Source organism: Equus quagga, chromosome 21, assembly GCF_021613505.1.
Source record: "Equus quagga isolate Etosha38 chromosome 21, UCLA_HA_Equagga_1.0, whole genome shotgun sequence".
NCBI classification, from domain to species: Eukaryota; Metazoa; Chordata; class Mammalia; order Perissodactyla; family Equidae; genus Equus; species Equus quagga.
The window spans coordinates 18,532,457-18,545,690 of record NC_060287.1 but is presented as its reverse complement, the minus strand read 5'-3'; the positions used below and the strand labels follow the sequence as shown (position 1 = coordinate 18,545,690).

The 13,234-nt window shown below is 40.6% G+C and overlaps 1 protein-coding gene across 1 annotated transcript in view; it reads right to left on the bottom strand.

Annotated features, from left to right (window-relative positions):
- The window catches only part of NCAM2 (neural cell adhesion molecule 2), a 480,413-nt gene extending 469,841 nt beyond the window's left edge, over positions 1 to 10,572 (bottom strand). The window contains exons 1-2 of the mRNA XM_046648333.1: positions 10,441 to 10,572; positions 9,637 to 10,288 (exon numbers count right to left, since the gene is read on the bottom strand). Coding sequence (XP_046504289.1) covers positions 9,637 to 10,288; positions 10,441 to 10,572 — 784 coding nt within the window. The remainder of the gene's footprint in view (positions 1 to 9,636; positions 10,289 to 10,440) is intronic.
- Between the last annotated feature and the right edge of the window lie 2,662 nt (positions 10,573 to 13,234).

The following is a 13,234-nucleotide window of genomic DNA, read 5'->3' as shown; positions in this document are numbered from 1 at the left end:
CACAAATGAATTTACAGTCAGCTCTCTAATCAAGTACGTTGTATTTAATGGGAAGCCAGCATGGAAAGGCATTCTTACTCTCATGGAATAGTTCACATGGAAGGACAGAGTAGAGTACAGTGAAGTTTGACATGAAGAATTCAGTTGTTATCACCTTGTTTGGATCTTCAGTGCCCTGCCCATTGATTAGTATGCAGTAGGCAATTAATAGATCTTTGTTGAAAGAAAGAAAGATGTCTTCAGTGATGAGATGCTTGAGCTGAGTCTTGAAGAAAAATAATAGGAATTATCCAGGCAAAGAAAAGCAGGAAAAGTGTAAAAGATGTGGGCTTTGTATATGCAGGGTCCAAGTCTGGGAATTCCAGGAATGGTGCAAGAGCGTTTGGTATGAAGAGTAGAAAACAATGAGGCTGAGAGAAGTGGATTGTGAAAAGGAGTAAAAAGCAAAAGTCTTAACAATTCTAAGTCAAAAACTCCCACAGAATTCAAAGGAAAGGTAGACCTCTAGTTACAATTAGCATGTGTCCCATAAACAGAGTCTAAATGTAACTTTGAAGAGTACAGTGACAGAAACATGTACTGTACTAAGAAGCTATTTGAGAATTGCTTCAAAGATATGAGTAAAGTATATTTAAGTAAAAACAGAGGAATTATAATAGGAAAATGTGTTGTATCTAGAGTAAAATATTTATATCAAGTCCTGGTCCTACCATTTTTTAAATCTTCTTGGGCAAGTAGTTATACCTCTTTGAGGCTCATTTTCCTCTTTTCTAAATTAATAATAGTATCTAACTTTCAGGTTACTTGCGCACCTTTAAATAGTTAAATGTTTTTGTCAACTACTGTGTCTCAGTGTATGGTATACACATTTTAAAACATTAAATTTTACAATATAGCTCCAGCCCTTTGATAATGCAAAAGTTTAACCTGGTTTGAAGTATAGAACAGGTAGGGTGAAGCCAGTTATTCTGTGATAAAGAGCACAAAAAAGAAGTGAACAGGATTAAAACTGTTTAATTCTAGTTGGTATTAGAAAGTTATAAGTGTTTTATCTAAGTAAATAAATTAAAATATCAAAAACAGGTAAATATTATTGATCAGCACTTTGACAAAGTATATGGCATATACTTGATGTTATATTTTAATCTTCACATAATCTGTGTTTAGCATTTCTCTAATAGATGGCACAAAGTTACTGCTATAATATAAAACTGTTCTGCTTAGCAATATATTCAATATTTGTGATTGGTAGAGAACAATAATCAGCGAGAAATTAAGTGGGACAATAAATATAAAAATAATCAGAAAGCCTATTATTACAGTTACTAAGAAACATTCGGAATTGGACAAATTACAATAATAGAAAAACTGTCCACAAGCCCTCTCATCACGACTTAGAACAAAGTACAAGAGTGCTGATTTCTTAAATCGGGACCCACTCTAATATACTATAGGTGATAGCCATATTACATTGGTTTATTTTACAAGTGGTGACACTCCTTTCTGCTCTAACACCATATTTGCATCCCTGAAAACGCTGGAGCCTGCAAAATTGTGCAGTAAAAAAAATATCATGACTTATGAGAAAAGACAGGATTAGAGGTCAGAGCATTCAAAACCTACAGAAATGCATAACCAAGAATTAACAAAAACCATACAATCTTAATTCAACTACTGGCATAGTTAAATCTCTACTGGTATTTGTAGCTAGCTTTTGCATCTTCTTTCAAGATGCAAGGCCTGAGGGACATTCACTTTAAAATGAAAACTATGATCCAGAGTATAGCCCTTAAAAAATAAAAACAACATACAAGTAAACAAAGCATTTTAACACAGGCGAAAACGACATCCCAGTTTCTTCAGCTGCACTCTCAACACTGCCAGATACATAAAAAGTGGAAATCAAAATGGTTCTTAAAACCACTAAACAAACTAATACTTGCACTAAAGAAGGGCACTTGCGTTGATTTTTCATATTTTTGTTAACATCTTTAGATTGCTAAGGCTTTCTCTTTAATTGTGAGGAAGCTTGCTCTTGATCATATAAAAATTAATGAGCTGAAGAAATCACATATGGATCAACACAATTCCTGCATCAAGCCCCTATTTACCAATCATGTACATGGTAATATGCATCAAAGAAACACAGAGAGGCAGAAAAGATTGAATTATATTTTAAATGTATTTGATGCTCTTTGGCTATAAATCTGAGCATCAGTAACAGAACACACTTAATAGCTCTAGGCAAATCAGACACTCTTCATCTCAGAACATCATCTATCGAATGTGAGTCTATCAGGATTAAATGAGATAATGAGTGAAAATGCCCAGCACAGCTTCCTGGCATAGAGTAGGCGCTCAATAACATTAGTTTCCTTGGATACTAATAGAAAAATTTTCAACTCTATATATTCAGTATCAAATATCTTTCTTGTTTTGTTTTTAGGTGAGTTTTTTGTGGTTTCTTTTTTTTTCTTATTTTCTCATCTTTTGTTTTGTTTGGATTTTAGTTTCTCCAGAAGAAAAAAAAACTATGCTAAGCAGAGAAAATGAAGGATATATAATACAATCAAATTTCACCTACATGCTTCTGAAATTTGACCCAAAATTCCAGGCATTAAAGCACAGCGATGAAAGTGATGATAGTAAAACAGTGATGAAAAAACGAGATAAAGACAGAACTTAAATAAAACTGCAGAAAGGTTCCAAAGAAATGACAAAGAACAAGTCTGCCTTTCCAGACTTATTGATAACATTTCTATCTCTGTGGTCCATGGATACCTCAAACGTAACGTATCATTTTAGGAAATTAAAACAAGCAAAATTGTTTTTAGGCAAAAAATATTTGCCTAAAATAAGTGGTTTTCTTTCTTTATTTCCCCATTCTTATTAAGCCGTAACCATTCTCTCTGTGAAATAGGCTGAAATGTTTGGGCACCACCTTTCTCCCAATTTTCCAAATCAAATGTGTTATTAAGATCCATTAATTCTTCCACAGAAACACGTCATGCCCATTCATTCTTTTTCGTTTTCCACTGGTCCACCCCACACACAGCCAGTAGACTTAAAACAAAACAAAACTTTAATCATGTTATTTTCCTGCCCAAACAACTGGTTCCCAAAATTCTCCACAAAAGAGTCAAACTCAGCTTGGCCCCAAAGCCTTTCCACCTTGCAGTCCCACCAATGTTTCCATGACTGAGTCAACAACTCATCTTCCCAAACACTTAATTAAATTGGATTATTTCTGTATTCTGAACACTTGCCTACGTTCCCACAATTGTTCACCTGTTTCTATCTTCTTGTGTTATTTTCTCCATTTACTGTCACCCTATCAAAGTCTTCTCTGCTTCAGTGAGTGGCAAGGTGGTGTCCTGGTTAAAAGGCAAGTCTTTGCACATGTCCTGAGTTCAAATTTTGTTTCCTAGCTGTGCAACCTTAAGCAGTTATCTACATTGTCTATGCCTCGTAGCCCTCAAGTGTAAAAAGGGGAATGCTCATATCAGAATAATTAGAGAGTTGTTGTACATATTAAGCTGGTTAAGACATGTAAAATGCTTACACTAGAGCCTGGCAGTTAGTAAAGATTCCACAAATTTTAGCCTTTTCTAGGTGCTGAATTCCTAAGAATTTATTTAAACATTTAATTTGTAATTAATGATATGATATCTTTTATCATTTTGTAACATTTTGTTGAACAGTTCATTGATCTCTCATATGCTCATTTGGGTTTTTAAATTCATATTTTTTTGTCTTCTCAACTGTGAACGTTGAATTCCGTGCACTGCCTCTTCTCCACACACGCAAATTTTCAAACAAATACATTAAAAAAATAGGCATTGAATTGAAGTGAGAAAATCTAATCCTAATCCCAGATAACTACTAACTATAGTCCATATATGCAAATTAGATAATTCCTCTGCACCTCAATTCTTTCATCCATAAAATAAAGCTAATAGTCCCTTGGATTCTTTACGATCATTAGTTATAAGGTGGTTGAAAGCACTTCAGCTGGTCCATTCTGTTATAAGATGCTGGCATTATACTCATTGTAAAGCCTGAACAGTATCTGTTAACTGATTAACTGACAAAATGGCACATAATTTAAATATCACGATTACTTTGAGCTGAAGAAATAGTAGATTAATTTTTTAAATCTGTGTAAAGGTTTGGTGTTCAGAGAACTGAATTGTGAGTTTAGAGATCAGAGCTCTGCTTATTAACCCTTTTACTTTTCCATTTGACCTTTAGGAAGTCACTTATCCTAATTGTGTGGCCTTCCTAAGAAAGCCTCTTGGTGACTAATACCAGCCTGGTATTGGCCCATAGAAGGGATTCATGGTACAAAAAGAAACCCACTCCTCAAGACCCTTTACTGCCATCTGCTGGAAACCTGTGAAAATAATATGGATTTTATCACCATGACTATGAGTGGCGCCCCCTGGAGTTGTTCATCACACAACCTATACAACCATTCCTAGGAATGCTGCCTAACAAGGTGTCTGAAACATTGCAGTCATTTAACAAATGGTGAATGAGTAAATGATGAATGAGCCACTTTCATCAATGAATTAGAATATTTCTGCCCCTCAAAATTTTTTCTAATCACAAAGCAGCATGTGATGACTTAAAAAAATTGAATACGTGAGATGTTTTTAAACCACAGGCATATTTACCTATATGCATATTATACCAAAAAATATAAACAACGCTTGGCATAGCAGGGTTGACATTTTACAAGACACCTATTTACAAGATACATATATATTACCACAATTGCTCCTCACGGCAATACAGCGAGGCCAACTAGCCAGATATTTTTACATCGGATTTTCAGACAAGCAAATAATGGTTCTGAGAGTTTAAGTTGCTTCCTCAAAGTCAAGAGACTCGGTGTTCTGGGTGTTCTGATTTCAAATCTACTGTTCTTTCCCCTTCCTCACTAATAACGAAATGGAGTCATGAAAATTTCGATCATTTGGCCTGAAATTCTTCAAACTCTCATTTGTTAATATATATGCTTATAAATTTTCTCAAAATTCCCCATCATCCCTCTTAACTATTTAAATTCAGGCAAGTCTGTTTCATTACATCATAGCTTTCCAGAATGTCTTGTAATGTTTGATAAATTGTTTGTGGCACAAGTGAATATGTGAAACTGGAAAGTATGTTGACAGCTATTTGGGATCATGACTATTATTATATTTGTAAATAGCTAAAAGTTATTAAAATATTTAAAAGAGTGCCATATAGAAGCACTTTTATCTGCTGGACAATAAAGATAACTTGGCTCTATGAAGCTCAGGAATATTACATTTAATAAAAGCATAAAAGCACTGGTTGCATCTTAAAGTGCTCTCATACCACATAATTTGGAAAATTAAAACTAATTTATAATCTTTTAAATAGGCCTATCTTCCATATAATTGGGATAGTAAAAAGGGCACAAGGAATTTAGAATCTAGGTCAACAAAACTTGAAAAACAATGATATTCCCGTTATATGAATATTAAAATTATTAAATTAACTTTGCATACACCAAGACCCGGGGAATTCATTTCATTGTGGACCAAAAAATCAAAAGCAATTCAGACTTGCTCTACCACTTATCAAGTACTTTCTTCATGCTCTCAAAAGTTCACTGCAATGAGAGAGAACTCTGAAAACAGTTAAATTAAAATCATTTCCCAAATGTCAAAAACCAGAGGAAGCAGCAGGACTCGTTCCAGGGCCTTCAGACTGACAACCCTGTTTCTATTCGCACTGCTCCCTCACAGGCAAACAGACAAAAACAAATTACACTGTTCAGCTTGGTAACGAGCCTCAATCTCTGTGGCTCATTTCTCAGTACCATTACAAACTATTTCTCTGTTTGAAAGAAAGCCATTTTATTTACTAAATTATATGAAGTTTGACTTTCTTCTTGGACTAAATGAGATCCTTTTGTTCCATTAATTGCTTCTCTAATAGGACATTACCCCTGAGAGACCATTAGCCCACTGTGTCATTGAAAAGACTCATCTGACACCCAGGATTCACCAACTTCCCTTCTTGCTGCTTGAGCTCCAATTCAGCATTAGAAACTAAAGTGACAAAACGCTCTGCTTAACTCCTTTGACGTAAAGCAGGAAAGGAAATCCTCTGGGTTATTCACTGACAATAAGGACATTAATTTACATAGCCTATCTTCTCTAAGTGCAAATGAAAATGCAGTTGATTCAACAGAAACTTTGCACATAGAGGCTGACATCAAAGAATTAGAGCAGGGTAGATAGAAAAAGGACACGAGAGAGGCTGTGACTGTGTCACAGCCCACACAGAAGATAGGTTTGTGGAGACCTTCCCATTGACTGGAACCTAGTAGACACCACACACCTGTGCTTTGTCTTCAGAAGGTACACTTCTCTAATGAACAATAACAACGACTTACTAGCACTTCATCAGAAAGGGTAAACGTAAGTAGGTGCTCATAAGCGGAGCTAATTAACTGGGCCATTCACTCCCCGTGCTTTGGGCTTAGGTAAGTGTTCTAACTATGCATGGTTGAACTGGATTGCAAGAGAGATGAGTAACTCTGTGCTCACCTTACATTTTCATACATTGCTCCCATTTCATATATGTGAACATCCAGTAATAGATGTTTATTACTCATACTTGGATAATTTTTAAAATAAGAAGAAAATGTAAAATTTTAAAAGCTTCAGAAAAGCAATCCATACGTACTACAGTTTGGGAATCTGAATTTGCATAGATCCAAACAGCAAATGCACTGTGAATCCCAGACTCAAGTTATCCTTTGAGATTTATGGTAACAGAGGCTGTGACCAAGTTGTGAATACAAAGGAAAAATAATTGCTAAAGTTAGAGTTACTGAATCTGCTTTCCACTGACAATTCAATTCAAACTTGACAATTAAATCCCAACCTTACTTCACCAGATATTAAACTTGCAGTGGAAATGAGAGGCTTTTAAAGAAGCATTTCTGCTACAAGAATAAAGGCTCTCACCCCGGTAGAACAATAACGTTGTGTTGAAAGTGAGAAGTAGAAGTATTAGGACTTGTTAGCTAATTATGATATTGGCATCTGCTTAAATTAGTCGGTTTTCCACTTCTGTCATTTTCTCCTATGCAACTGCTGCAGTTCAAAACGTTTTGACTACTTAAAAGGGAATACATCATCGTTGCCTTTCCCCAGTCTCACTGCACACCACTTTCCAAAGCAATAGCTTCAATCATGCTTCATAAAATCCCCTGCAAGTATATTGTTGGAAACATAAATCAGCAAGCTGGGATTTTAGTGTTTCTAAGGCAAGCCTGGGATCACTGACTGGCGGCTTTTCCATGGCCCCATTTACAAAAGAATAAACAAAATTATGAGTTACACTAGATTCATTTTTTTAAAACTGCTCCCAGTGGTGTTTCTGATAGTTGCTGCTGCATCCTTAATTGGAGAACAAAACACTAGCATAGAGGAACTGGACTCCAGGATCAGGATGGCTGTTTCTAAGCATCCCTGACTTCATTAGGACACACGACACAGAAGTACTACATGTTCTGTTTCACAAAAGCTAGGTCTCTGTGATACGCATCTATGCCGCTATGAGTGCCATGCATTTTTAAATTGTACCAGATAGAGAGGTCTTTAGAATGATGCTCTCCTCCTTCCCTGTTTTATTACAGTGAATATGGGCTACCCTTCAGGCATGCATGCTTCAGTCTTAGAGACCCTCTTTATAATCACCCTGCATTCTGAATTATAAATTAGGTGAATCACAATTTCAGATATATGTTACACAGATAGACCCAAATTATACGCGTCTGTGTGTACTATACACATTCACAGATTTCCCTTGTATCCCCAAATTCCAACACACTTCATGTCTACAATGGGAAATTCACAGATTCCACAACTGAGACATTTTTTATTCTCCAAATCAGTCACAATGTAACCATAAGTCTGCATAAACTTGCTTCCTATTAAGGCCACATCTTGCTCCACACTATCTACACTTGGTTAATTGCAGGGTTATTTTAATGGTAATTTTCAGGGACTGTTTCTCAGTCTTCAGAAATACCTGTCTACATTATAAATGAACAGTTAAACATAATCAGCAGCTCTCCCAAAATTAAAGCAGCATATCTACAGGGCATAAAGTATTAGGTTGATCTTTGCAAAAATAGTGATTAAATTAACTGATTGGGTTAATATTAGCTCCAGATGGACCTGTCTGCAATTTTGCTACGACTGAAATTTTGCATACTCGATGTTATCAAGGGAAAATGAGCAGCAGCTTAGCAAGACACTTTATAAACTATAGCAACATCCAGTGTTTGCATTCTGATTTCTGAACATAAAATCTGCATCCAATCATGTGTCACCAGCCACTAACACTATAGCTTTAGGGAAGAGAAGGGCAGAGAAAGGAAGGCTTCATATCCAAAATGTCAAGCCCTGCTGAAGAATGATAGAAGGACCCAGTGAGTGTAGAAGAGCAGAAACAACCATTCCCGGGCTTCCAATGGAGTTCTACCACCCCCTGCTGGACCAAATGAGCAACGCAGAAGAGGCTAAAAAATGCTTAGAATTTAATATAGCAGCGATATTTTAACTTGTCTTGCAATTTATTTTTTCTCAAAAAACAATTTCATGCTACACTAATAAGATACCACTCTCTGAAATTATCACACAGCAGAAAATTACCGCTATTTTCTTTTTCTTTAAAGACTTCCACCAATGCATGTTTTAGCATTTTGTGGCCCCAATTAAATGTCCAAACTTGTCTGGACAGTTGAAAATGCCTCCATTTATTATATTTTATATGAATTTGAACTATCTAAATAAAGCAAATTCACACCCATCTCTATACAGACAGACAGATGTAGCTTCCACAAATTCTCTCTCAGGTTATTCTAGTAAGCTATTCATTTTTTGTTTTTTCTTAAGAGATAACAGCTCCCACCAGTTCTCCACAAGCTTAAAAATCCTTTACAGGTGTAATTACAGTCTGATGTTATAAAAATCCTCAACCTTGATGTATTAAAGGGGGGGTGAGAATGAATGACTGCAACATCCCTAGTTTTACCCATTTGCTTTCTTACACACAACATTCATGGCCCCTCTCTTAGTTTCCAACAGAAATAAGCCATCATCGTTCACTTCAGAGTCAGGAATTGGGGTCTTGGGAAAGAGGGGAATAAAAGAGAGTCTCTAAGAATTGAATTTCTTGCACACGACAGAGATATTTCGCAAAGGAGTTTCATGCTGATAGTTTATGCCGGGTCTGTGAAACCTCACCGATCCCTTTGCTTCCGCAACCTCACATATTTAACTGTTCATACACACCAACATACTCATCCAATTTTTGATAATGAAAATCAGACGGAGCCAAGATCCCAGAAAAAGAAGCAGTCGCCGAGCTCCCCTGTTCACCGAAGCCCATCTCCAATTCTGTATTTCCTCTTAATTAAGGGTGTCCACAGCACAGACCCATTTTTTAGCGGCAGCTAAAAGCAAGGGTGAAAATAACAACAGCAATAACTATAACTTTAGTTCTTTCCTTTCATTCTTCTTGTGCCTCCCTTGGTGGGGTGGAAGGGGGAGGGAAAGTAAATGCAATAAAGCACCACACTCCTACCTTGCCCGCTACTGACAAGCAACCCGAGCAGGTAGAAGGAGAGGAGGAGGCTCATGTTCAGGACGTGACACTGGTGGACAGTTCCAAAGTTATTAAGTCCAGCCCTGGAGAGAGAACCTTCCGCTGCCACGGCCGCCACTGCGAGAGCCGCCGCCGCTCCCGGGTGCCCAGCCGCCCGCAGCCCGCGCGCTCCTCCTCGCAAAGTGACTGCCAGCGCCGCTCCTTGCCGCACTATATCCAGGCGGCGGCGGCGGCGGCGGCACCAGCGGCCGCCGCGGCGGCAGCAGAGCCGGCGGGGAGGGCGGCGGGGGCGGGGCGCGGGGAGGGGAGGCGCGGCCGAGGCGTATCCCTCCGCGCCGCACGGCGGCCGCTGCCCGCGAAGCGAGCGGCCCGGGATCCGTCCGCAGTCGAGCTGGGCGCAGCGGGTTCGCTTCCCGGCGCCTCTAGTTAGAGGGGTTGCCGCGATCGGGCTGGCCAGAGCACGTCGGCTAGTGGCGACCGCGTGCTCAGCCCGATGGCCATCCGCACGTTGACCGGCGCGCCAGTGCCGAGGCGGGAGGCAGCCTAGAGCTCCTGAACCGCCGCCAGCCACTTCGTGCCGGCGGGTTGCTCGAGCGGATGTTGATGCTGCAGGCGGCCGCCTGGCCCCGCGCTCCCAGCGCGCCCGGGTTTAGCGGGAGCGGGTGATCTGGGGGCGGGCGGTGTATTCTGCTGCTCTCATTTCTCCAAGGGCGTGGGGCGGGGGGAGTGGGGGGCGGAGGATTCTTTCTCTCCCAGGCCCTCCCTCTTGCTCAAATCTCCAACAGGCTGCCCCCTTCTCGCGCTTTCCACTCTGCCGCGGCAGAGAGGACGCAGTTGTCCTCTAGTGTCTACACTGCCTGTCTCCCCGGGCCCTAGAAGGTAGGCGGCAATATGTGCACTGTGTTTCTTATCCATGCCGACCCACTGCTGTTGACAGCAGGTACCTTAAGGGAGAGAGATTGGGGAGGGGGGAGATGTTGGAGGGGCTGCGTTAAACTCAGCTGTGGGCGTTAACTGCCTCCGGGGAGAAGTCTAGTCTCCTCGCCACGCTCAGCCAGCTTTGCCTTCGGTCCCCATCGCACAGCACTGGCCAGGTCCCCGCGAGGGGTGCGACGAGGGAGATCCTGGAAATGTATGAGGATACCTCATCTCACGGGGATCCTTCACCAGGCCACTCCCCACCCACCCATACACACCTGCTTGTGTGCGCGCGTGTACACCGAAGTGATGGATCCGTGGCCAGCGCCCAGAACTAACTCTCCTCTTCTGAAGGTTGGAGCATATCATTATGTCTCCTAGAAGGGTAGGAAAAGGTTTGTCAGTTTGATGTCAAAGCTGCAGCAAGAACAATCAAGAGGCAGAATTCCTGGGCCCAAGGCCCCTGTTGGTTGGCCTGGGACAGAGTGACCAGCTGGAACTGACAATGGATCCTTCTCTGCACATTCTCGTTCCTGTTTCTTAAGGTACTCAACTGCCTCACCCCAGTCCCGGCGAAGCCTTTGACCGTGTCCTTATCATTGAGGACATGGAAGTAGGGGGGATAGAAATATTGTAGAGTTCAGAATCCAGCCTTCTCCCCCGCCCGTCGCCCACCCCCAGAGTCGATGCTGAAATGGAGGTTTCATTGCAAAGAGTAAGAGTAGAAACAAGCTAACATAGATAGGGGAGATATTGTCTGCAATTTGTGTTTCCCAGGCAGAGCACAATCTTCTTTACACAAAGATTCACTTACTCGGCATCCTGGGGTGGGGTTAGTGTGAAGAGTGGAGGAGCAAAGGCAGCTCTCAACATGCCACGCGGCTGAACTCCTGTAACCAATGGCCTGCTCAGTTCCTCACGGCTGGAGAACCTCTGCCTCCCTCTCGATTTTATAGTAGTATATTTAGGACAATATATTTAGGAAGTTCTTTTGCCAAAGCTCCCACCACACGCCCTTTCCTCATTCCAGGACGCACCAACTGTACTTAAGTAAGCTCACAGTCAGTTCTTTGCAGAAAAGGGTAGAAACAGCACGTTTCTGGTATGACAGACAAATGACTTGGTTATTTTCTCCAGTTCTTGATTTCTCTATAGGAAGTCAAGAAATCCGCCCCCCCCCCCCACACACACACACAAAGTCACAGAAGAAAGTTGAAAGGATACTACCTGTGCCAAATAGCCCCTTCATCACAAAACCTGGAATTTTTCAATGATATCAGGGGTGGCCAAGTGCCTATGATGTACACACACAAATGGTCCTGGTAATCTTGACAATTGAATTCTGCTCCTTATTGTTGGAAGTCGAGTTACTTTTATCTCAGGCAAAGGGTTGAGCTATGCCAGAGGAGAATTTGCCTGGTACCCTTTGAGGTGATTTAGACATTAAATCTTCTTAGAGTGGGGTGAAGGGAGGAGAGAGGGTAGCAATGATGCATCAGAAGTTAATGAAATTTCTGAGTAGAAGTGTGTGTCCTAAGACAGTGTATAAATTCCGTGTGTGTGTATGTGTGTGAGAGAGAGAGACAGGGCGTATGTGTGTCTGTGTGTATGGAAACAATAATCAAACAAAGCATTGGTACTCAGCAATATACAAAAGTGACGCAGCTATTGATCCTGCCCTCAATTTGCTAATAGTCTCATTGAGGAGATCAAGCAGAAACACAAAATTCAATCCTATAAATCAGGTTTAAAAATATCATAAGAAAAGTGAAAAAATACTGCTATTGTGACATAAGAGGTGGGGCTCATTTCTGAATAGGGGATTAAGAGAGGCTTCCGGAAGCTTTGAAGAAAGGGGAGAAATTATATAGGCAGAGCTGTGGGCAGAACAGAGAGGAGCTTAAGCACAGCCTGGGGGCGTGAGAGCACAGCTTGTGTGGAGAACAGAAATGCAGAAAAAGTCCAGAGTGTAAAATATAAAGGTTGGAGAGAGTTAAGAAGAGGTCTAGGACCATGTTCTGGAAAAAAAAAAAAAAATACCAACCCAAAACTAGTATTTACAACATTTCAGAATGAAACTCAAGACATGTATGGTCAAGAAGAGCCAGCATGGCTGTCTCCATTCCTAGGATGTGAGGCCTGATTGCAAGTGGTAAGCCCACGGGAAGATGATCAACAGAGGCTCTCATGGTTTTTTTCCATAGTTAGCCTAAATTTATGCTGCTGTCAGGTCTCAATAGCAGGACGGCACATATTCAGAGAAAACCCTCCCACTCTTGCCTACACTGCTTCTTAGCCAAAGGTAGAAGTGCCTCTTTGGGGCTTCATTAGAAGCACATTCATTCCCCACTGTCGTGATGCAGTGATCTACAGCCTGACGTTTGCCTAGTCAGTTCCACGTGGTAATAGATTGACGGTGTGAGGACAACACACATAGAAAAATTGAGTTTGCCTACTGTCTTCATCCCCACTCCAAAGGTGTGCTGTCCACGTGCAGACATTGAGCACTGTTACCAAATGGACTACATCTCTGAACATGACAGGGCCATGCACACTGAGTATGATATAAAAGATATGGAAATCCATCTTCCCCCTTTTATGTGGCTCATAATTCACACTTAAGACAAATTATCATAGTCTCCATCCACCTGAGGAAGTG